Raw genomic sequence first — 25,727 nt, 5'->3', positions numbered from 1 at the left:
ATAACAGAGTTTGTACAGTCCATCACAAGTTCTGGCCCAGTTACGAAATGGCTGTAGTGTTGCATTCCTCAGCATCCAGCAAGTCGAGCCATAGGCGGTGTTACCTTTATTCCAGACTAGTGGCAGAGCAGACATTAAACATTGCAGCCTCCTATTGCAACAAAAATGCACTGAGGAAACAAAGCTGAAGTGCAGAGGTCATTTCAGCTAAGCCTGCCTCCGAGCAATAGATTTTAAGCAGTAAAATTTTTTCAGGAGTGTAACACAGATTGAGGATAATGCTGTTACCATCAATGCTTGTTATCTTCAAGTCTAACACGCTGGCATATACAAAGAACCTGTGGAGGAACAAGCAGGGGAGGCAAATCCAAACACGTGATACTGTCTTGCAGGGATCTGGTTTAACTGAAGGCCTAGTTATGAAGAAGGAAAACAGGTGCATAGAAGAGTCGCAAGCTGATGGAGTTAAAAACTATGTGCAAAAACATGTGTAAAATCTACAGAATGCTCAGGAGCAGTAAAAAAGCAAGGAGGGATGATAAATGTCTTTTGTGGCTAAAGCAGAGTGAAAGGATTCAGGCAAATGTCTTTCTAAAATCTCTATCAACCAATAGAAGTGTAAAAAAGTGACTACAACCCAGCATGATTGTGAGAGAACACCCTTTCTCATAAGAGAGTGAGTTGACAAATGATGTATATCAGTTCCTTAGGGCTCAAAATGAATGTAGGCTGTATGTATGCACACCTTCAGGGGTCTGAACCTCATCATGTTCATGAAGGAAACCTCTGGGGTAACTGGACCATTTGGGTTCCAGGCTAGACCTCCCAAAAATGTATCTCACTCTGTCTGGTACTCATGGGTCCTAGACTGTCTGAAAGGCTGTGTTATAATACTTGGAGGTTTTATTTTATGCTTTGTTTAGTATTTTCTGCTGGCTTTTACTGTGAAAACACTTGAGATTTTTCTTTTTGAGTTCTCAACAATGGAATATTTTACTGATAGAAATGAAATGCTGTAAAATGAATATGGAAAAATGAAGGACAAAGTACCTATGAAATCATGTGGATGTTTTGTTGTACTAGTTTCCACCACTCAGTTCTGGTCTGTGTGTTATAATGGCACAAATCCACTTGGAAAACTGCAAGGCTGGAGCACATGAGCTTGGAAGGGTCACTAGGAAAATGTGTTGCTTGCAGGAAATGCTGCTGTGATTTTTGTGGGTTCTCCCACAAAGGCTTCTCTCTTTCAATGGGTACTGGTTCAGATTGGCACAATGTCAGAAAGCAGTATGATTATGCTTGAGATGACAGGCGAACTGTCACCTATCCCAACACCCAGGATTCTAGGCCTTGTTTCTGCTTCATTTCTGACTGTGGCATCACTCTCTGTATGAATTTGGTTTGAAATGCCAATACAGACTGACAGGTTTGTTTTTTTTATATGAGTAAAAGTAAACCTTTGTTCAATTGCACAGCATGTGGTGCTTTGGAGTTCTGTCCTGGTTAAATACCAGCATAAATATTAAAACCCAAGGTGTGGATAAATAAAAAGATTTTAAAACTCCTAGAACTTTAGGTAGATGCTGACAAGTACATGTGCTGTCTGTAAGTACATGTGCTGCCTGTAGCAGTTTTTGCAGGAAAAAGGTTTTTCTCCAGCCACAGGTCACAAAAACCATGGGCTCAGAGGTTATCATTCCTGTGGAAAAAATTCCAGAAATAAAGTATGTCTCAGTCCCTGACTGTCTGAAAATGGCAGGTAGTGAGGTCTCCATACAATGATTTCTTTGTGAGAAGAACATTCCACATACTGCCATAGCTAGTCCAGTTTTCTGTTTATGAATGGAGCATCAAAGGTGTGAGACTTCCAGTCACCGAGCCTGGAAAAATAGAGGGATTCATAGAGCTAAGCCAAATCTAGACCTTGGTTAAACCCATGGAGGATTGCAATTGACTTCAAAGTGAGCACAACCTGGTCTGGAATGAATACAGGCTGGTTGCAGCAGTACACACTTCCTCATACACCCCCTCCAGCCTAGGCATTGATACTCAAAGGGCTTTTCTACATGAAAAAATAGCAGTATTAAAGTTGTAGAAATATGAGTTTGGTTTTTTTTCCAAATCCTTCTGGAAGAAGAAATAATGCTTTGTAGAAGCTGCTGTGTCCTCATCTGCTGGGAGCAGCAGCTCCTCTGAATGGCTCCTAACCTGTTTCAGTGGAAGTTACTCTGGTTAACAGAACTCTTGTGTAGAGCTAATGTGGCCCCTTTTGGCTGACAGAGGTGAGAGGAGCTTAGATCCCAAGAGAAGCAATACCAGCAGACTCAGAGGACAAAGATCCCTGGCCTTCTTTCCACCTGAGCTACTCTGGGCACATCTTCATTTCTCCATCTGCCTGCAGAGTGAACATCAGGCTACACTCTGCATCAGAACCTGTGTTGATGTTTAGCTTTGCCTATTAATGAGCAACGTCTTTATCAGTGAAGCTTAAGGTATCTTAAGATAATTTATAATTTGTCCTAAATCACAATAAGCTAACGTGCTGGTTTTGACTGCAATTCAGTTTATCTTCTTCACAGTGACTAGTGGGGGGCTATATTTTGGATTTGTGCTGAAGACTGTGGTGATAATACAGAGATGTTTTTGTTATTGCTGAACAGGGCTTGCACAGAGACTGAGGGTGCACAAAAGTTGGGCAGGGACACAGCTGACCCCAACTGATCCCAAGGGATATTCCAGACCATATGACATTATGCTCAGTCTATGAAAGCAGAGGGTACATTTGGAGTGATGGCATTTATCTTTCCAAGTAACTGTTATGTGTCCTGGTGGTAGCTAACACCTGCCTGCCCATGAGAAGTGGAGAATTAATTCCTTTTTCTTTGCCTGTGTGCATGGCTTTTGCTTTCCTATTAGGCTGTCTTTATCTCAACACACAAGTTTTCTGACTTTTACCTCTTTTGTTCTCTCCCTGATCTTACTGGCCAGGGAGGAAGAGAGGCTGTGTGGGGCTTGGCTGCTGGCTGGGGTTAAAGCACCACAGCTGTTCTTATACTCAGATATAGCTCTTCACCTGTTTTAGACTACTTTAAATGTAGCTGTTTCCCATGAGTGCAGCCTTGCCTCTGCAGTGCCAATTAAAATTTTGGAGAGGGAAAAATGGCAATTTATTTTCTTTAGTTCAGTCACAGCTGTTGTATTACAATGATTGGCCATTGTGGTATGTGAAAGTTGTATGGAGGAGAAAAAGCCCAGGTCCTCCACTGAAAGCTATTGGTGGTTGAACAGGATGCTTTGAGTAGTGTGAACACATCTACCCAGTTCTGGACCCTGTTCACAAAATTCCCAGCTGCAACATCAAGTTCATTCCCCACCCAAGTTGTATAATGCTGTGACTCAGCTAGATAATGCTGTGTTTGCTATTTTTATTAGTGTCTTGGCAAAAGAAATATAATTGGAAAATGCTAGCCCTTTTTATTTTTCGTTTTTATTATCTTGGTTTGTCTCTCTAAATGCTTCCATGTGAGCAACTTCACTCACCTTTAAAGAATGCATGTAGGAAAGAAAAAATGTTTATTGAAGCCTGTAGCTATTACTGCTTGTACTAGAAAAGGCTTCCTCTTGACTTTTTTTGTGAAATTTTACTTAGGGAAAACTGTATTATATACTAAATGGGTGTTTTCTGTACCACCTTGTCTGGAAACCGTGTTTCCTGGTGAGGACAGTCAGGGTGGTTTTGGGTTTAAATCCGATGCTGTGCTGAACGCTTACAAGCTTGACTTGAGCCAGGACTTGGTTTTGCCGTGTGCAGGCCAGCCGGTCCCTCAGGCGCCGCTGTGCTCTCGGGGAATGCCCAGGCTGCCCCGCGACGGGCGGCGTTACCTCTCTTAGAGAGCTGTGTTTTCAATACAATGGGCCTTTCGCTGAAGCCGGCCCGCGGTCAGACCTGCTGCGGGCTCCCCGGGGCCAGCGCGGGCTGTCCGGCCGGGACAGCGCAGGCTCCGCGCCGGCCGGGCCGGCCCTCCTCGCCGCGCGGCGGGGCGGGCCGGGCCGGGCCGGGCGAGCCGGGCGGGCGGCTCCGCCCCTGCCGCTCCGGGCCCGCCCGCAGCGCCGCCAGCACCGGCACGGGCGGTGGGAGCGGCGGCTCCGCGGGACCTGCGGTAGGCGCGACCTCGGGCCGGGGCGAGGGGCCAGGGCCCCGGTGCGGCGGGGCCGTGGGCCGGGTCCCCGCGGGGCCGGGATCCCGGGCGGCAGGAGCCCGCGGGGTGACAGCGGCGGCTCAAGGGCTGCCCGGGACCCGGGGAGGTCGGGGCTTGCGGCAGCTCCGCCGCCGGCAGGGAGCGACGCCCGTTCCCTGGGGAAACGTGGATTCAGGGGAGAGGGCATGCTCTGCTGTTGTAGTCGCAGTTCGGTCCTTTGGCCGAGTCCGTAGTTTATCTTGACTTTATGATTTGATGTGTACAGTTGTCAGGAGGAAGCAGCCTAAGATGGTAGGCTGGCCATTACGCAGTGCTTTTGCCTTTTTTTTTTTTTTTTTTTTTTTTTTTTTAATCCAGAAGGCCCCTTTCTCTAAACTGCACTTATTACACTCTATCTTTTCTTATACCATATGTATTTCGAATGTCTTTAAGACACTTAAGTGTCTTTAAGTGTCTTCAAGTCACTTTAGTTGTCTTAAAAGGAAACTCTTCAAACTCTTGCTATGCTGCAGCTATATGTGTGACAGAGCACAGCACAAATATCTCCCTATTCAGAAAAGCAATTCCTTCTTGTCCCCATTCTGTTTCTGGGCAGTAAGGACGTACTTCTCTGGAATATGTTTTAATTTTTAAAGATATTTACAGTAGTTCCTGGAAGCTTCTTCCTGTTAAGGAGGAACTGTCGAGAAATAACGTTCTGAAGGGAGTGGCAGAGGCATGGAAGGCATCTCAGCCTGGAACGGGGACAGGAGGCTGGGGAGCGGAGAAAGCAGACTGGCGAGGGAGGGGAGAAGTGCTGGTGCAGTGTGTTTTGATGAAGGAGCTGATTATGAGGGTTATGCACATGAAAACCCAGCTGCTATCAGAGGCGGGAGGTTCATTCCCTGATACCTCCCCCAGCATATAGTTATTTTCCGTGGAGTGAGTCAGTGTTTTACTAGATCACCCATGGTAACATCAGAAACAGCACAAAAGCAGTGCAAGTATATGGTTGCTGTAAAGCCTGAGTGTATGAACACTTTCCCCATAGCTTGGCTATTTTTATAATTTCCTGTGTTTTGGGTTGCTGTAAGAGTCATGTGGACCACTCTCCTCCCACTGATGCAGCAGATAACTTGAATTGAGCATTGCTTACATGTTTGCCTGTAGCCCTGTCCCCACTGCATTTCTGCTGAGTGCCTAATTATTTTATGTCAACAATATTTATGATATTTTTGGTTTTTCTCTTGCTGGACCTTAGTATAAGATCAGAGGCCAAAATGTCTGTCTGTACTTAAAATTCCTGGAGTAGCCATCACATTCGTTCATATGATTTGTCACTTCTTTAGCTTATTATTTGTAGTCCCCAGAAGTTTAGAATTGTTAGACTGAAAACTCCATGAAATGTCAGAAGTCACTAAAAGGTACAACAAAACCAGCAGTGGGATGGAGCTATTTCATGGGGGTGTTTATGTAGTCAGAATTGTGAAGACATAGTGTTAGATAACAACTTAAAATACATAACCTGATCTGCTATATAAAAAAAAAAATCAAGCCAAGAAGTCTGTCTGATTTGAAGGTTACAGGAGGTGGTGTTTTCTAGACCTCTAACAAATTTTGGAAGATAGAGCTTCCATAGGGTCTGTTCAATAGCACTGCACTAATCAAAACCAAGATAGAGCTGACTTAATTCTACTTCTGTGATAGCAATGGAGGTATTAAAAAAAGAAGCTCTAGTTAAAGCAACAATATAGCAGATAGTTTAATTGTGACTACAGAAATAGTAGGGCTTTTGAACAAACTGAAAGTTTCATTTATTTTTAGCCAAGCCTCTATATAATAATTTGTAGAAACTTCTCTGTCAGCTTCAAATTGTGGTTGGAGGTTTCTGTTACAATAAATATTCAACTGAGTAATGGCACCAATATGATTTTTGTTTATTGTTATTTTTGTTTACTACCTTGACCCATATTTCTTATTGGATATATTTTTAAAGTGTTTTATGTAAACTGTTGGAAATAAGGACAGGGACTTGTCAGCTGTATGCAGTGTGTTTTGTTTTGAGTTTCTTTTGAAGGTAGCAAAACACTTTTTAAAGGAAAGAAAAGGCTGCACATTTACCCCTCAGCAAACAGCACTTTCACCTGTTTGAAACTTGAGTTGTCCCTTTATTTTTGCCAGTTTATTTGAAAGTGACTGTGGTTGGTATAAATGCTGAATTTCCTTCCCAGGTCCCCAAGATGGGAACAATGTAAAGTAGATATGCAAACCTAAGAACAGCAATAGGTTTTTACTGTGTATTGCTTCTATTGTTGCTCTGTGTTTGTTCCAGATTTTATCAGCACTCACTAGATAAGCTTGATAAGAAGTTAGATCCTGAATGGGGTAACCTGGAATCAGTTACAGGACAGAGCTGGGACTCAGTGGTGTCCTTCTAAGAGACAATTCTGACACTTTCTTGTGTGATTCTTGCTTGGCAGCTAGTTTTTTGTTTGTATGTGTGCAACTATATCCATAATGTTCAGCTGTCACAGATGCTGGTTGTGGACCAGTGCCAGTTGTTAGATTTTGGTAACTGAATAAAACAAACACAGCCCCCACAGCCACTCCCTGGCTGTTCCCTGTGCAGTGCCTGTCTCTGTGACGTCTGGTTAGTAGCAATGATCTTGTCTGAGACCTCCAAAGAAAGGGAAACAAGTTCTTCCCAGGTGTGGCCTCCTTTTTTCCCTTATGTGCTGTCTGTTTGAGAGAGAATATGCTGTCTTACTTGGTAAGGAAGGTTAAAAGTCTTTTGGAATTATTGTTTTGGTTGTGTTTGGTTTTTTTTTTCTTTTACCACAAAGTGTGAGTGATAAAGGTTTTTTTGAGGGCATTGGGAAAGTGTTCACCAGTAGGAGAGGTGGGCTTCCAATTCAGGCTTTTAGATCTTAACTTCTGGTGATCTTAAGAACTGTCAAATATATCAGTTCCATATTAAAGATCCAGATGAGTTTTAATGCTTCTGAAGGTCTCTTGTTTGTGCTAAACTTTACTGTAGCCATATAGTCAATATGTATGTGAAGTGATAATTGCTATGATTAATTCCTGCACCCCCGAAGACCTCTGGCTTGGCTAGAAAAACTTGTCTGATTTTGGACTTTGGCCTAGTAAGTTGCTCTGAATTAAGTGCTTAAGTTGCCTGAAGCAGACAGGGTAACTGTTTCTGTTATTATTGCTAGAGGTAACAATTTTAAGCATGGGAATTTGCACTTATTCAGTAAACAGTGTACTTAACTATAGTCAAAATAACTGGTTGTTGCCTGTGCTTGGTAGTGTTTTAAAAATACTTGGTTTTCTATTAGCTAGGAGAATAAATGCATCTTACAAATACCAGGATTTAGGGGAAAAATACTTCTCGTAGTAAGCTTTAAGGATTAGACCTTGCTGATCTCAAGTGCAGTCTAGATTTGAAGGCTACAGTCTTGCTTTCTTTTCACATTCTTTGTTTATGGTTGCTTTGAAATACCTATTTTACTATTCTAAGTTGGTTCTTTAATAATTCTGTTCCTGGAAAGAATTAATCAACTGAGAATGAATAATTCCTTATAGTCTGGAACGAATGAAGGTTTGTCCATTTTGCTCACGGAGGGGTAGTAACCATCCCAGCGTTGCTGGACAGGTTAATGTGTTCAGCAAATGTGTCCAGAAAGTGCGAAAGTCATCCCTGTTAAGAAAATATTGATGTCTTTGTACCTCTGGTTGATGTGGGGAGTCCCCGGGCTGTCAGCAGAGAGGCTTTGTCGCAGTGTCAGGTTTGTCCATGCAGCTGCTGCCAGTGTCCCTGACTTTGGGAGCTGTCACTTGAGCAGCCTGGTGTCAGCCTGGCGCCTCTGCAGCCCCAACAGCTGCAGACCTGATGGAAGCCTTTTGTTGTCCCTTTCTTCCTGTTGCCTCTGCCTTTGCAGTGGGGCCACTCCCTGACTCTGCGCTTCAGGCTCGGCCACAGCAACTAATTAAAAACTGCTGGTGAGAAATGATCAATCAGATATTTTTTAGTAATTATTTTAAGGTGCTGAATACCACACTATTGCTGTAGTTCATGGAGTAATTGGTATTTACATATTCTGACTTGCACTAATGGTGCGAAAATTTATTCTTTTATGGTGGAACTTAAAATAGAGGAGTATAAATCCCTGAGGTATTAGTCAGTTGAGAACATAGTTCAGACTATTTATAGTCTTATTATTTTTTTGCAACAAATGATTTTCTGCGACAAGTTACGAGTTTGAAATATAACAACCTCATTCCATTACTACTTCAAACATCTCATAACCTTAATTGGTTTATTTTCCTTGCTTGTTTTGTTGTTTGGAAAGTGTCTATCTGTATTGTCACAAATATATATTTGAAAGAGAGTGTTGAAGTGTGCTACAAAAGGAAGCACTTGCATCAGGGCAGAGTAGGGATCCAAAATGAAACTGACCTCTTGGAATTAACTCAAGTTTTTGCTGCTTATAGATCTTGAAAGGCCATACAGCTCAACTGAATTCTTTGGATTTTGAAGCCCTGAGTATATACGTAGGGCTTCTGTCACTGGAAAGGTTACAGGAATGTTGTTAGTAATATTTTCTTAGTAATATTTTTACAGCTTGATTGTGGCTTATGGGTGTGTCTTCCCATTCAGCCTTTCTTTGTTGGACATGGCATGTCTTTTCAGTTCTATTTTATTTTGAATAGAGCTTGCAAGTGCTACCTTTCTCACCTGCTTGCCTCAGCAGGTCAAAAAGTGCTAGATTATTTTCTGTAATAAAAAAGATTATGATACTGTATCAGAAGGATCATCAAAACTGGCTGAGCTCTTGAGTCATAATACTAGCAAGCAATTCAGATGGATAGTTTTTAGAAAAGCCTCATATTTGAGTTTGTTCTACCATCTATTCAGAGCTGTGAGTTGGTTTGGGATTTTTGTTAAGGAAGCTATTTTTGTAGAAAGTAGATGATGGGTTAATACTCCTTAAATATACATTGTTGGATGAAGTCCAGTAAAAGTTTGTTTGAACAAAGGGTGATCTGTGTCAAAGAGGTTTCCTGAGTGTCTTGAACTCAGGCTTATTGGAAGATAAACCCATTCTACTAAATTATTTTTTTTTCATAGTGAAAGGAAGGCTAGCCAGGAGTCACATATACAGAAGACTTAATGATAAAACAAAATTGCCAGACTATTTATCCATCAGGATGGAAATTATTACAGCTAATACAGGAGAGGACAACTTGTATGCTGCAGTGCATGAGTCAAAGGTAAATCTTGCTCAGGCTGGTAACATAGCAGCTGGTTCAGTGCTGACTCTGGTTTGTCCTTGTCTTGGAAAAGCACAGTGGTGGATGCCTGAGCTCATATCTGATGAAAAATGGCAGTGTATTATTGTAAGGTGATAAATTCTGTTCTGGTTTCACAATCAGAGATCGGTCTTGAAGCAGGTACTGTAATTTATAGCTTCAGGCTGCTTTGTCTGCTATATCCTGGTAATTAACCTTGTGGAGGAGTCAAGGCCAAGGGTTTTACTTTACTTGGTGATCCCTGTGAAATAGGCATAATTAAACAAATAATTTTGAACTAATAAATGTTATGGTTTTTCATGATTTTTTGTCTTCAAGTTATTGTACCATGGCATAGCTGGAGCCTGAACAGCAGCCACTAAATAAATTCCAGGAATGGGTGTGAATGCAGTGGCTGAGCTTATTGCTTTTGCACCTTGAAACAAAATTTCTCTGGCAGCCTTGAAGTTTTCTTTATTTCTGCCATTATGGAATTTGTAGTTTTGTTACAATTTTTTTTCAAGTTGTAGTCCTTTCCTTCTCTACTGTATCTTACAGAAGTGTATTTTCAAGATTCCCGTTGAAAGTCTTCACAGATTTTATCTTTTATGAACAGGTCCGTTCCCTCTTAGCTTTGCCAAGCAGCAGGAAAATGCTCAAGAGCCTGAATGGTTTATAGCTTGTAGGTGAAGCATGATAGCAATGTTCACTGTGGGAGTAAAACCTGAGGTCTTTAAAGGTCTGAGGTGGACCTCTGGGATTGAATACTGGAAATGGGGAGAGGATCTTGACAGTAGTTGTTCTTTATTTTCTTCAAGGCACTCCCTCCTTCTGTGTGCAGTTTGGTTGTTTGGATTTTTCCCTTGTCTTATGCACTACATTTTTTTTTGACTGAGCAAACAGAGACCTTGCTGTTCCTGTGTCCTCCCACGCAATGTTTGTACAGCAGGGTGGATTTCCATATCTTCTGTTCCCTTGCCTGTGTCACCCTTTGTTATCAGCAGGCAAGTGCTGCTCATCATGAGCAATTTCAGTAAAATATTGTGGATGTAGCAGGAGAAAGTGTGGCAGATGAGATTAGAAGATGAAATGGAGGCTGGGTTGAGGGAATGGTTGGGAAAAGTAACTTTTTATGTTAATATTTCTAAATTTAGAGTACTGGCCAACAGAGGCTCAAATGAACTGTGGAAAAGATGGTGATCAGGGAAGTTTCTGAACATGAGAAATCGGTGTGTTTGCAGCTCTAGCTTGCCTGGAATCAAACCAGTCTGGGAAAATTTCCCCTTGGAAAAGCCCTGGATAAATACAGTGTTCAAAAGAAGCAATTGGAACATTTTTATATAGAAACGAACATTTTTTTCAGGTTGCTGAAGCTGGCTGCTTTTTCTCAACCTCAGCTTTCATTGCCAAAAGGCTCTTTTAATCTTGGGGTGTTTTCCGATTTGAAATGAGTGTTCTATATGGGATTAAAAGCAATCAAGCAGACTTGCTAAGAAAAACAAAACCTATCCCATTGCTTCTCACTCTCTACCACAAAAAAAAAGGGGTTTTGCCTTAAATTTGTACCTAAAGCTTTATCGAAAAAGGCATATTACAATTTTTTGAGTACCCTGTCTTAATTGTATTTACATGTAAATCTAAAAAATAACTAAAAATATAATTATGGTTGTACCTGAAGATATAACATTAATTTCAGTGTTGTAATAATTTGTATATTAAAAACATACACATTGACATTGTGCATGCAAAGAATGTATATTGTGAGTGTTCTTTGGTTGGTTTTTGAGTGACATTATAATAATTGCTCTTTTTTATTTTCTGTACTTTATTACGCAAAGCCCATTTCTGAATTAGAGAGGCTCTGGAGTGTGCCGGGCTGCCTTATGTTGAGTTTTTAAATGTTATTTTTGTTCTGCTGGCCTCTCTGCACTTCATGCTCGGGTACCTGCCCGGAGGTGGCAGTGTGGGCTGGGGCCCAGCAGCTCCAGCCTCTGGCAATGGTGGGGCCAGGAGGGAAGAAGCTGCCGACTCGTTTTCCCAGCAGCAGAGGGAGAATTTTACTGGTTTGTTTCTCAGCCTCGTGAGTTTGGGGTCAATCTTTGTATGGGTAACAGCAGATATTGATTTTCGAATTCTGAGAAGCTGCATTCACTTATTGATTCTGTTAGATGCTGCATACTGGAGTGCAAGTAGAACGGTTATGACTTTTGGTCTGGCTTGTTCATTGCAGTTTCTGTTAGTTCATTGCTTGCTCTTTAAATTTAAATGAGTATTTGCAGCATGAAGTCCAAACAGTCTTTAAGTAAATTGCCGGTTTCCTGATTTTATTTCCTTATTAAAAAAGAAAACCACAAAAAAGGTGTTTCTCCATTTCAATGTTGCTATGTAATAGAGCCATGCAAACCAGAAAGGGAAGTTAACATGATCATACAGAATGAAAACAATTTCACAAGAACAGCACTCTTGCCAACTCAAACCAAATCCAAAACAAAATTCCACAGCCGAAACCCAAAACACAGCAAAACATGCCAGATGCAAAAGGTAGTGCTTTAGGGGAAAGAGGGGGGTGGAAAATGGGATAATTTACACAGCAATTCTAAAAATAGAATGTGACTTGTCATTAAAAATAACCTTCAAAAAGGTAACACTCATTATAGATAGTTTTCTTCATAGTTACTTTTACCATTCTTCCTGGTAGCTGTTCTGGTTAAAATAAGGCTCATGTATTCAGTTTTGATTTTGTACTTCATTTAGCTGTTCTTCCTTTTTTGACCTCTACTTCTATTTTGGACAGCTAATGACTTTGTGCACTTCTGTGCTGACAGAGGCAGTATCCATTTTGAGAGACTCACTTTGTTCTAGTGATCTTATCCTATCAGTAAACCCTTCATATTTTATGGCAATTCTGTAAGCATGAAAGTGTATCCCTTCTGCTTCTAACTCTGACCTTGCACTTCTGCAGATGTTTGCATTTAGGTGCCTTCTAACAACTTCTAATAGCTACTCACTTGAAGATGTAGCTTCTTTGTCAGATGATTTTCTACTCTTCATTGATAAGATAATTCTGTATAGGCTGGAAACTTCTGGAGGTTTTAATAGCACAGTAAAGGAAGGAAGTTCAAGTAATACATCCCTAACAGCATAATAGACCAAGCAGTAAGTAGCAACTGCAACAAATAAAAAAAATAGTGTGAATAGTGACTCTGCAACTGCTTATTAATCCAGAAATGGGAAGCGGTTTCTGAGGGAAAAGCCGGGACAAAGTGTGCAGGTTATGTCTAAATTTTGGTAACTGGCTACTGCATACATGTTGCCTCTTAGTGTTATGTAGTGTAATGAGTGAAGCATTACAGAAAATAACTGTATCACACATACTTTCCAGATCTTTGCAATGAGTTACCCAGGCTATCCCCCAGCGGGTGGATATCCACCAGCTGCCCCAGGTAAGTTACTCAGATGAAGTAAACATTAAATGCAGTCGTGGTCCTTTCTGGAGTGGAAACATGGCATGGATGAAGAACAAGACCGTGGAGGGTTTCCTTGACTCCCCAAAGCTTTCTGTACTTGCTTGTTAAATCCCGTTTTATCTGGGTTGGGGATTCTGATATGTCTAATATGTGTGTTCTGCCATGTGCTTATATAGTAATGTCCAGTTTCATTAATCTCAAATACAGCACAGAGCATTAGAAATGGTCTTAACTTGACCAAATCCAATAAATGACAAGGATCATCGTCCGGTTGATACTGAGTCTTCAAGGTGGGTAGTGAGTCAAGTGAATATGGGGAGAAGTCATTCAACAGCTGACAACCATATCCCCCAAAGAAATAGGAAATTATCCTTAATTCACTATTCTTAGGCAAGTGGTTGCATACAAAAGGGAGGGGGCTGTTAAAAAGGGTAGCAGTTAATAATAACATAAAGCTGATTAAATACTCATCCACTCCTTGGTTATCAAGCTGAACTTTACAGTTGTTAGTGTTGTTGTAAGGCAGAAAGAAAGGACTGGAGTCATGCAGGTATGGTGAAATGTGGAGTTAGGCAGGTTAGCTCAGGAAGCAGAAGCAGTGTACAGTGAAAAGGCCAACTAGCTAGGAGGATAAAGCCTGTTTCTCAGCTGGGTATTCTGCCTTAAGACTATACTGCTGTGTGCAGACAGGTTTTATGGCTTTGGTGCCTCTAAATGTCTGTGGACACCTCTCAAATTAGCAAAGTAAGTAGAATTAATAATATCTTCCTACTGGATTACCCAGACAACTTTGTAGTTTAGGTGCACTCAAATCAAAATACAGTGTTAAGAGTCTTAAGTGTTAACCTTCAAATAGGTTTAGAGTTGTTTTAAGTGAGAACTTACAGATTCAGTGTTAACTAACATTATTAGAAATACCCAGTGAGACTTCTCTTTTTAATAATTGCACTGCTACCCTGCACCTCTTCAGTAGATTTCCCTGGTAGTGTTGAAAATACATTACGTTAGAAATTTAAGCAGTAAGAACTTTTAAAAGGCATAGTTTCTTGTTTCAGCACATCTGTGTTTGATTTCAGGTAGCAGTCCTTGGGGTGGTGCTGCCTATCCACCTTCAAATCCACCTCCAATTGGTCTGGAAAATGTGGCTGGCTATGCCAACCAGTTCAATCCCAGCCACATGGCTGCAATGGTGAGTTTGCTTTCATTTAATGTTCCACTGTGATGTCCTTAAGGGCAAAATTGTGCTTCTGGAATTGTCACTGAGAGGTTCATCACTTGAATTCTGTGCCTGTATGTCTAATCTGTTTAGGTATTGAGCATTCAATATTGCCTACTGAGGAAAATGGTTACTGCAAGCTATTTCTTATATTAGGAAAACAGAGCACTAGTTAAATGTTATTAACAGTCTAACTTCAAAAGTTATGGACATAAGACTAATACAACTTGGCATTTGCTGTGTAGAGGAATAGGGAACTTAATTAACAGAATATCCACTGTTCATATATTCACATGGGCAAGCACAGTCTGGATTTTGTCTATTTACCTGGATTTTGACCAGTCAGAGTAAGGAAAAAAGCTGTACAATTAGAGGTATCAATGATTCATCCTTGAAAAGAATGTGGGATCAACAGTCTCTTACAAACACTGATGTTTAACAGATGGAAGTAAAAACCTTTTACATTAACTGAAGAAAATGTAGACGTTTCCAATGTGATTTTTTTTTTCATAGAGCAGAAGTGAGTGACACTTCTGACAACTTTAGTCTTCAGAAATCTGTTATGCTGCATAACGAATGCAGTTTGTATGAAGATATTTGCATTATAGATATTTTTCTGAGGCAGTGGATAAATGAAATGATTTAGCAGCCAGCAGGCAAATTGAACAAGCTCTCTAGGATGCATGAGGCTGCAGCCACAGCAGCTAGTTTCTGACAGTGCTGCAGTCATCCGTTATCGCTTCTGGTTTCTCTCTAGAAGAGGGGTTTCAGTGATAAGATTTTGATGTGGAGTGGAATATCTTCATTTCAGTTTCTGCAGAAGTCTTTCCAAATGTAGTCCAGGGACTTCTAGTTGTAAACTACTAACATGCCATAAAACAGCCAAAGGTTGCTTGAAGTACTTGCACCCAGGTGCACCCTTGTGATCACACAAGGCAGCCATGGGCAAAGGATTATTTGGTGTAAAGCTTTAGGCAGATTTTTCCATCCTGCTTGCTATCTTTTGCAGATAAAGAGCTGTCTGTGTTGGTGGGGAGGGAGGTTGTATTGTATTAAGCATGTTACTGAAACTCAGCTGTTGGTGCTCCTTCCTGTCTCTTGTTTTATTGCTGTCATTGCAGGCATCCAACCTTGCAGGGACCTTTGGAGGGACAAATGTACCACAAAGCATGTATCCTTCCACACCTGGGGGTTATCCACCAGTTCCTCCAGGTGGCTTTGGGCAGCCCCCACCAGGACAACAGCCCTCGTATGGAGGGTATGCTCCACCTGGAGGAAATCCCCCGTCTGGAATGCCGCCTTACCCAGGATACGCAGGCGGCCCTGTGCCAGGCCAGCCCACACCACCTCCTGGGCAGCAGCCTATGAACTACCCAGGACTTCCACCAACTTACCCAGGGCAGCAGCCCATGCCAAATTATCCAGCAGGTCCATCTGTGAACCCGTCTATGCCCTCTTACTCAGGAACTACAGGGCCTGCAGTCACTCCTGTAACAGTAAGAGCATTCACTGCTTTTCTTTTGAGGTGTGACTGTATATATGTTTCTCTGAATTTTCTTTGTGTGTATTAGTGTAAACCTATCACAAAATTGAAAAGAAAGTTATGAAACAAAGTTTGAGTAATAAGAGAGAGATGGAACCTTTTCAAATGCAAGCACTATAGGCTCATACGGTCTTGAAACGAATTATGTTTTACCATGGTATCCAAAAAAAAGGTTTGATATAAATTCAAATTAATTAATCTTGCCTTTCCTAACTTTACCAATTATTGCCAGTTGTATATACAGTAACATCAAACCTTAATTAGTTCGAGAGCAGATTTAATGTCAGCAAACCTTAATCTTGCATTTTCTTGTAATTTGTGTCTAGAAGTTAATAAATTGCTTGAGGCAGGTTGGTTTGAGTTTTCTCTCTTACTTTTCTCACAAAAAGAAAACTGATAACAGTGGTCCTCTTTCTTAAGTAGTAAACCACAGTATTTCAGTATTTAATACTAATATGCTGTTAAGACTACTGTTGTTTAACACTGTTGATCTCATTTTAGCACGGAAACCGAGGTACAATTACTGATGCACCGGGTTTCGACCCTCTGAAGGATGCAGAAGTCTTAAGGAAGGCCATGAAAGGATTCGGTGAGCAGTCTGATAATTTACATTTCAGTAAAAAGTAGAATTGCATCTCCATTCAGCACTGAAATTTTTCTATTGCTATGTCTGTACTGAGTGGGACTGACTCCTTGGTTATCAGAAGTACTACTGGAAGTTCACGTGGGCATAAACAATATAATGAGTTTGGTTGAAGCTTTCTTTGTATTCTTAGTGTGTTTGTGAGCTCAAAGTTCTGTAGTTGAACACAAGAGTAGATACTGTAGATGAATTCAAGGCATTAATGTCCTTCTGCTGGGTTTAGAACAGGATGAAATAGAAAGCTGAATGCTCACATGAAGTGATGCTCATTCTGTCGTGTTGGTGTGTGCGTACAGGAACCGATGAGCAGGCGATCATTGATTGTCTTGGAAGTCGTTCAAACAAGCAACGGCAGCAGATAATCCTGTCCTTCAAAACAGCTTATGGAAAGGTAAGTATGTAGTGAGAACAGAATGAAGAAGAAATGAGAGCCTACATCTGCCTTCAGTGGCAGTCAGAAGACTTAGTGCTGGGAAAGAAAGATTGGAAGGTGCATTAGGGGAAGATGGTTCTTAAGTAATAGCCAGTAGCCAGAGCTACTTTTACTGATGCTTGACTTATTCATGCAGTATTGCAGATGAAACATGTACAGCAGTTTGTATTCTAAGTGGTTCCTTTGACTCTTGGATCTGTGCAGTCTATTTAATTGGACCTTAATAATATGTACACATACCATTATGCTGGTTTTAGTGTTAAGTTGAATAGCTTTACTTTGAACATACATTACTGGTGCTTGTGTGTAAATGTGTGGTTTTGGTGCTTGCTTTTTTCCAGTTTGGTCTTTATGCATTTTTCCCTTGTTTTTCCTTCTCATTAGGATTTGATCAAGGATCTCAAGTCTGAGCTCTCGGGTAACTTTGAGAGGACAATCTTGGCAATGATGAAGACACCTGTCATGTTTGATGCTTATGAAATCAAGGAAGCTATAAAGGTTTGTATAGGAGATACAAATTTTATAGCATAGAGGAAATAGCTGAGCTGATAAAATACTTGGTTGCCATTTAAAAGTTTGGATTTATTTGAGATTACTTGCTTTGACTTTCTATATAATTTTGTTACATTTATTTTGTACTAGGTTGTAGAAATCAAGATTCTGAAGTGTTTCTCCTTTGTTTTAGGGTGTTGGCACAGATGAAAATTGTCTCATTGAAATCTTAGCTTCCCGCAGCAATGAGCATATTCAGGAACTCAGCAGGGTCTATAAAGCAGGTTTGATCTGTTGCATCAAATTTTTTTCCTTTTCTTACTCAATCACTGATTGATAGTAAGAATTTAGGATATGAGCAGGATTGTATGAGGATTCATGATCATCTCTTTTCCAGAATATAAGAAAACTCTGGAGGAGGCAATAAAAAGTGACACATCTGGGCACTTCCAGAGGCTTTTAATTTCGCTTGCTCAGGTACTTGCCTGCTGGGATTTTGAAATTTCTTTGTTGTGTGTCTGTAGGTGGTGTGGATTTTGTTTGGTTTGGTTTTGGTTGGTTTTTTTTTTTATTTTAAAAAAAGGCAGTCCATCAAAGCTCACCAGTAACACTTCTGGATCTTCTGATTCTTTCAGGGAAACAGAGATGAAAGTACAAATGTTGACATGTCTGTTGTCCAAAGAGATGTACAGGTCAGTAGAAATGCTTCACTGTTTCTAAGTATAGTCAACTGAATATGCTGAAATTTGGCTCTGTGGATTCTGCTTACTGTTAGTTTTGGACACCTTGTGACAACTTCTGATGCAGTGCTTTTATTTGAGTGGATGGAAGAGATATAAAAAGCTGTGACAGAGCATTAGAGCCATGTAGGTGCAATACAGAGATAAAGCTCTTGGGAGTACAGTCTGTAGGATATTTTACCTCTCGTTCTGTCAGGTCTTTGGCTTTTCCAAGTGTTGGATTGTGCTGCTTTCTAAGGAAATTGACCAAAGAGATTGGAGGTGATATGTGGATTACATTTTAAACTATTCAACAACTGCATTAGCCTTTGCATGTTGTTCAAGGAAGTCTGGAGTTTTGCAGCAAATAAGGCACTTGGACTTTGTAATTCTTGCCCCATTTCTTTTTCTGTATGTTCCATTTCACTACAAAGCAAAGGGAAAACCCTGGATTGTTTTAGCCATACTAGTGTCATTTAAATAGTGATGTCATTAGCTTTGTACGTAGTGTGCCTTAGCCAAAACACAAGAACATCCCAGAACACACCTAAAATTGCAGAAGAAAAGCTAGATGTAAGGACTGTTAGGAAGAACAATTTTCAGGTACCTCTTGAACAATGTCCCTTCCTTTAGTAATCTGGAGCTCTTGTGTTGGAGCCCTTACGCATCAGCAAGCTAGGAAGACTGTAAGCATAGCATATTGTAGGAAGGTTAGAACTAGTTGCTATTTATTGCTTGCCCCTGTTTTGCAGTAGTACATAGGCTAAGAAAGAAATATAAAAGGAGAAGAGGCAGCAAGGAAGCAAATCTGTAACTTGGCTGTTCAGCTTGACTACTTTTCTGAGTAATGAAGTGTGAATTCCCTTCTGTGCTCAGGAGTTGTATGCAGCTGGAGAGAACCGTCTAGGAACTGATGAATCCAAATTCAATGCCATTCTGTGTGCAAGAAGCCGGGCCCACCTTAGAGCAGGTAATGATGTCCTACGTAAACTGTAGCTTGGTTCTGTTGTCTGTAATGATAAAAATGTAAAGCACTGCTCTGTGCCTGAATTTCCTCCATCTGTAAAATGAGCCCAACAGAATACCAATGAAAAGCAGGGTGAATTCTGCTGAGGAAAAGCAAGTCACCTTTCTTGGTATCAGAGGAGGTAGAGGTCAGACTTGTTCAAATGATCCTCTGATTAAAGAATTGAAAAACTAGAATTCAGTCTTGTGTACTTGTGTCTGCCCTTGTTACTTACTAATGTAAGGTGCTACATCAGTCTGTCGTGGAAGTGTTTTAGTAACTACGTAGAACTTTCACATTGTGCTATTGGGGTGCGAGGTACTTACATGAAGGAAAGGGGTGTATATGAGAACCTGAATATTTTCTTCTTGACTTTATTGAGACGCAAAGCTTTCCTAAAAAAATTGCCATGCTTTCTTGGTGTAGCCCTTTAATGAGAAGGTCATATCTGGGCAGGCTAGAAGGAGCATGGTTGATAACACAGCATTAATCCTTGAGATGTTCAGACTGGTGTGAGTACACTGTAGTGTCCAGCTGAGAAGTGCCACTGAAATGAAGCCACCTAGCACATTCCAGTGCCACCTCTTGTTGCAGAGCTGAAATTTTTCTTTTCCATTTGCAGTCTTCAGCGAGTACCAGAGGATGTGTAACCGGGACATCGAAAGCAGCATATGCCGGGAGATGTCTGGAGACCTGGAGAAGGGCATGCTGGCAGTAGGTATGTGCTACTTAGCAAGTTCATTCCTGCTGTTCTGCTGCAGCTGCTTCAGGTGGAACCTCTGACTTCAGCTAAGGATGTTCTTATTAGTAGTAATTCCAGTCTTCTGCTTTTTATGTTGAGCTTTCTGTGAAGTCATTTGTGATAAGTAAAGTGGGGCACTTAATTCACCTCAAAATGATAGATGAAGCTTTTATATTTCAGGCAACTGCAGAATTTAAATTTCACATGTTAAAATGGGGAGAGAATTATTAACTATAATTGACACTGTTTTTAAGAAGTGAACTTTACCAACTCCTGGGTCAGTGAGAATGAAATATTTGGGACAATTTTGGAAATCCAGCATTAATTAAAATACAGGCATTAACCCTCTAATTAGTTACTTCTACCTCTATTTAGAAGAAAGAAACTTTAAATTTCATTGCAAAGGATTTTTTTCCTCACATTTGCTGTAGCTACAATTTTATTAAACTTTGTTTTTAATTGCTCCCAGTACTTCTGAGGAGTGAAAACTATTACCTCAGGTCTACTGTTGTCTCTTCAGAAGCAGTCATTTTTTTCCATGAGGCTGGGACAAGGCCTCAAGTTGCTGTGCAGTAGTTTTATTTAAAATGCTTTATTATAGATATAACTGTGACCCACTTTCCTGTCTTTTGTCTTTACATCTCAGTTTTTTTCTCTGTTTATTACTGTAAATATACTGTGGTATCTGAAGCTCCAGCTTTAAAAGTGTTGTTCTTTGGTTTTGAATATGGTAGTAATGTAACCAAACCCAAAAACTCTTACTAAAATAGGAAAAATGGACTTTGCATCACTTGGAAATGAGATAGGAGAGGATACTTGGTTCAACCACAACAGATTTTTTTTCATTGAAGTTTGTAACAACATCTTGGCAAAATGAAAAGCAATTTTAAAAGCCTCGTTTTTTCACTCCTGTCTTGTGCATGTGTGACTATGTAACTATTGTTCTTATTCTTCTTGGCCTCACTTTCATTGTACTGCTCTTTTAATTGCCCTGATCTTTTAATGACACAAACTGGATCTAGCTCATTGTGTCTGATTCTTTTGCAAACCTTTTCCAGGATTCAAATTTTGTCACCTCAAAAACTATTGTTAGAAAACCAAACTCATGGAAAAGATATGTCTCTGTTTGTAGAAAAATATTGCCTTGGTAAAGAAACTGTTCAGCATTTAGAAGGCATTTGACTTTGTGGAGCTTCATAGTGACTTGACAGGTCTCCATGCAGATCCAGATTCAAAACTGAGACTAGCTGGCAGACAAGTCAATAGCCTTTTGAGCGGGGCTTGTCATTAATATCCACTGAATAACTCTCTTTATTAAATAGATTCTGTGGGGTTTTTTATTTAGATGTATATACATACTTATCTATATCAGTAAATTATATTAATATCATTTGTTCTGTGAACCTTACTTGCAAGAAAAAAGGGGTTTCTAATTGAAAATATTTAATTTTGCTTTCTTTAAAGCTTTCGGGATTGTACAACTGGTAACTTACAACAATATCTTTAAGCATCTTAGAATGCAGTTGTGTTGTGTTGGCTAAATAGAGTGATACAGAAACATGCATTTCATTTTGTCATTCATTTTTGAATAGTATTGTACATATCATTGACAGTTTTGTGGTGAACTGCTATCTCTCATCTACATTTTCCTACTGAGAAAATTACTTACTCCTATACAGAATGTGTGTTGCTATGAAAAACATGTCTGGGTTTACACCTTTAGATTCTGTGTGATTGATTTTGATACCTTACTGTGCTATTAAATGTCAAGTGTGGTCTGTTTCCTCTGTAGTTTGCCACAGTTTGCATGATTGTTTACTTGTAACAATGTTGCGTCAAGATACAGATTTTAATTCTGATCAGTGATGGAGGATTCTTTCATTATCCTGATTAACATGACAGTAATTTGACTTAGATTTTGCTCTTTCAGATTTCTGATGCACTATGCTAATTAAGTATAACATCCTGTCATTACTAAATGAACATGTTTAAAATTTTTCAGGAGTCCTGATGAACTCTGTGGCTAAAATAAGACTTTAAAATAAGGGTTGTGATGACTCACCCTTAACGAGAAGGAACCACCTAAGATTCTCTGCTATCATAGGTGGTTTCCTAATTTGAACTAGGGCGGGACTTGCATTTGTCACACCTTGCAGATGCATGGCCTAAAAATTTAGAATTAAGAAGCCAGGAGCACTGCTACCTATGTACTCCTTCAAGTCTTCTGCCCCCTCCTCATCCCCTCTTGTCCCTTCATAAACAAGAATCTGGTCATTAGAATTCAAAGATTCATTATGGCTGCTTCACACGAGATGGTTTCTAGTGACAGAAATGTTTGCTTTGAGCCATGCAGTGTAGGTTTTTTAACTGTATTGCAGCTACTGTTTGGATTAAAAATAATTTCAGTGACTCATGGAAGGAGTAGAAGCTGCATTATATCAAGAGTATGTTTATGTAAAATTCAAGCATGTGGCGATGTCGGATAAACGCAAAAAATTATTGACTTCTTATTGAGGAGTGCCTTACTTCTGTAATACTGTTCCTCTGTTCCTTTTTGCAGTTAAATGTCTCAAGAACACGCCAGCTTTTTTTGCAGAGAGGTTACATAAAGCAATGAAGGTAGGTGTCTGTGACAAGTTACATAAACTTACAGTGTGGAGCTTTTTAAAATGCTTGTACAGCTCTTGGGAAGGAACTGTGCAGCTGAAGGGATTACATTTTTCAGTGGGCAGATGACTAACAGTCATGATGCAGTCATTATTATGAAAGGATGGAAAAATCTAGCTAATTTGATCCAGTTTAACAGAGCAATGCATACAATCATGCATAAAACAATAATCTTCACTTGGTAAAACACAAATATGCTTGAAACTCATTGAAATGGATACTTTTTAAGTAGGGAATTCTAGCAGAAATAAATAAGTAGGCCATTTAACTCACCAAATTTTTCTGACCCCCCTGTATGTCTGTAAATCCCCCCTTTTTTTTTTTGAGAGAGAGAAATTAGTTTCCTACCACCGCATTTAATTTATTTTAGCATGATAGGCTAAATTCTGTTCAAGCTTATTAAGTCAGTGGGGTTATTCTAGTAAATAGGCATTTTATTTTTTCATTAGTGCTGTACCATACACTTTCCAATACTTTGCACTGCTGCTTTGTTTGTTTCAGGGAGCAGGAACCAAGGACAGGACGCTGATCCGGATCATGGTATCGCGCAGCGAGGTTGACCTGCTGGACATACGTGCAGAGTACAAGCGGATGTATGGCAGATCCCTCTACACAGATATCAGTGTAAGCCTTGGAGACACGACCTGCCCTGCCATGACACCCCTTATGCTGGCAGAGCACTACCCCTTGTGCTGAACAGCTGTTACCTGCACTGATGTAGCTGGCTGTGTTGGATTGCTGCATTTGCCAGGAGCATGGAGGCTGAGGGCCACAGGGTGGAGATCGCTTGGGTTTGCATGGGGGCTAGATGAACTAGAGATGGGGAGGAGCTAACAAGCAAGGAAGGAAAGGGAAATTGGTCCAGAGGGGTTTCTGAGACCCCTCTATCCCAATCTCCTTATATTATCTTGTGGGAACCACTCAGTCCTCCAATTGAGTAACAGTGGTGCTCTACTTCATCTGTGTTGGAAGAAGATAAAGCTTCTAAAAATCTTCTAAAGGATTGCCTCCTCTTTCTCTTGTAAGTACAGGACTTTGCAAATAGGCTAAACTTCAGATTCTTTAGCAGTTGATCCACCCTCCTACTGCTCTTAAGAGCTATATGTACCAACAGCCAGGAAGATGCCTGGCCACTGGTAGGGTAGTAAGAGCTGAAGGAGAGTGAGTGGTGCCACTTTTATTTACCTTGTAATGAGGGGCCAAACCTGTTAAGCTCCTGTTTATTCCTTCTGCTGTGGACACTGAGGGGTATGTAACTTGGTGGTGTTTGGAAAGAATCCTGTAGATTCTGGAGTTTAGCATATTCAAATGTTTCCTCTACAGTAATTGCATGCCCTGTGACCACCTGTGTATGAATAAAAAGCAGTGAGACATTGGTGGAAAAGCTCTGCATTGCTTCTTCCCCCTGTTCCTCTTTTGATCTGGCATTATAATTTATCATTCAGAAGCAGAACAGGCCATATCTATTTAATGGACTGGCTTCAGTAAATATGGGTGTGCACATACACAGTTAGGTATATATAAACTCTGCTGCTTATTTCTGTAAATAAGTAGAGCCAAAAATGTCCCTGGAAAGGAAGTTCTTAGTTTTTCAACTGTAGCTTCACCTCTTTTGGTTGTTCTTCAACTTTTCTTTTTCTGTGTTCCTTTTCAGGGTGATACTTCAGGAGACTACCGGAAAATCCTACTCAAGTTGTGTGGTGGAAATGACTAAATGGAGCATTGAGCTTTTCTTAAAAAAGCTGCTCTTTTCATGTACTTGCTGCAGAGCATCTTTTTTTCTCCATAAGTAAATATGTAATGACCTGTTTCTTACAAGGCAGTTGCATTTTAAAAGATAATACTGCATATATCTTCAGTTCGAAAGTAGTAGGTAATAAATGCCAAGCCCCCCAAAATACCAAGCTTAATGTGCCATCTGCTCAGGATTCTGTATAGTACCCTCAGCAATCCATGAATGGTCATTATTTCTTTTCTGCTTATATCATGTTGTAATAATGTTTGTTTAATGAAACAAAGATCACAGTTGTATGATTTTAAGGTGTTATTTTGTATAAACATTAAGTGCCATTTTAGTGCAAGTTTTATATCTGTTGTATTCAGAATTGGTTTTGGGCTAGCACACTTCCTGATATATGGAGGTAGCAGCCTCGAGGTTTTCTATCTAGTTAAGACAGCTTTAAAGAAGTTTTGTCAAGTTCTGGTTTTTTTTACCTTGATTCTTTTCAAGGAAGATGTGTTCCGCATTTCATTCTTGCTAAGGCAGAGTGTCACAAGGCAGGAGTAATGTTGCCAGTAGTAAAGATTCTGTCATTAATGTTTAAATGTTCTGGATTGTGCCTTAAATATATATATATGTAAGAAGAGATTATGAGATTAAAGCTAAGACTTTGCAGACTGTGCCTTTTGGTGTTCATATTGATATGTGAGTGATGACTCAGTTTGTTTAACTTAGTTTTTCCATAGAAGTTCTCTTCCACAGGCTTATTCAAAAAGTGTTGTTTTGGTAGGAGTTAGGGAGTTGTGTGCTGTTGGTAGCAATTGTCTGTACATGAGACATGTAATCTGTAGTTATTGATCAGTATTTTCATTTTGCAATTTTTAATTTCTCTTACTCTTGGAACTCTGAATTTTTATTCTCTGCTAGCACAGATGACATCTCTTCAGCTTGTTGTTCTCAAAATAAAAACATGTAAAGGTAAAAAGTACAAAGCAGGGGAAAGGTTTTCAAACTAGCTCAGTGAAAGTAGACTGCTTGTTAATCAAGAACATGCTAACTCACCTTACTTCACACACATCTAAGTGTTTTCCCTCTGTTGTGTAAGGGTCAGGCAGGCCCTTTTTCCTAGAAGTTCTAGTGCCATTTGTCTTGAAAGAAAAAGGCAATGTCTTGGATTTAATTCTGGATTGCATTTGTCACCATGGCAAGGGAGGAGAATGTAACGATTACAGAATAATATGGTAGTGTGTGTCCAAATGATGGATTCTGTCTGGGGCTTGCTGACAGGACTCCCATTTTGGCCAGTGGCAGCAGGATGTCCTATGTACAAAGGCAGACCATCCTCTCATTTCTGTCAGAAAATCTGATCATGTCTTGAGAGGAATTTGCAGCTGGAAGTCTATCTTTGCTGGCTGAAACCAACATCAAGAGTTCACTTCTTTGCAAGGGAATGAGTAAGCTTTTGAATTAAGAGAAGTTTGTTAGCTGTGCTTTAGTCCTGAACACCATCTAATCTTGTTTTCTTACTGACAATGCTGTATTTGAAAGGCGGTTTTCATAAAGTTAGGGCTCCTGAAAGATTTAGAATGCAAAGTTTAAAACTGTG

The 25,727-nt window shown here is 40.1% G+C and overlaps 1 protein-coding gene across 2 annotated transcripts; it reads left to right on the top strand.

Annotated features, from left to right (window-relative positions):
* The first annotated feature begins 4,082 nt into the window (after positions 1-4,082).
* ANXA11 (annexin A11) lies at positions 4,083-24,798 on the top strand. Of its 2 annotated transcripts, none has more exons than XM_021526671.2 (15): positions 4,083-4,160; positions 12,856-12,916; positions 14,017-14,129; positions 15,278-15,652; positions 16,201-16,288; positions 16,639-16,733; positions 17,160-17,273; positions 17,461-17,551; positions 17,665-17,744; positions 17,903-17,959; positions 18,863-18,956; positions 19,615-19,710; positions 22,295-22,353; positions 22,903-23,025; positions 24,056-24,798. In XM_021526671.2, exons 2-15 carry the CDS (start codon positions 12,865-12,867, stop codon positions 24,113-24,115), a joined length of 1,497 nt encoding a protein of 498 aa, XP_021382346.2. In that variant the 5' UTR covers positions 4,083-4,160; positions 12,856-12,864; the 3' UTR covers positions 24,116-24,798. The 2 variants fall into 2 exon arrangements, with proteins under 2 accessions (XP_021382346.2, XP_021382348.2); XM_021526673.2 differs by lacking the exon at positions 24,056-24,798 and adding an exon at positions 21,199-21,218 and having other exon boundaries at positions 22,903-23,011.
* The last annotated feature ends 929 nt before the right edge of the window (positions 24,799-25,727 follow it).

Source organism: Lonchura striata, chromosome 7, assembly GCF_046129695.1.
Source record: "Lonchura striata isolate bLonStr1 chromosome 7, bLonStr1.mat, whole genome shotgun sequence".
NCBI classification, from domain to species: Eukaryota; Metazoa; Chordata; class Aves; order Passeriformes; family Estrildidae; genus Lonchura; species Lonchura striata.
The sequence above is the reverse complement of the archived record's forward strand: the minus strand, read 5'-3'. Positions and strand labels throughout refer to the sequence as shown.

Excerpts from the sequence above, each read along its gene's own strand:
- ANXA11 (XM_021526671.2), top strand. The coding sequence starts at position 12,865 with ATGAGTTACCCAGGCTATCCCCCAGCGGGTGGATATCCACCAGCTGCC. Across the intron at positions 17,274-17,460 it reads AAATCAAGGAAGCTATAAAG|GGTGTTGGCACAGATGAAAA; the intron begins GTTTGTATAGGA and ends CCTTTGTTTTAG. Across the intron at positions 19,711-22,294 it reads GAAGGGCATGCTGGCAGTAG|TTAAATGTCTCAAGAACACG; the intron begins GTATGTGCTACT and ends TCCTTTTTGCAG.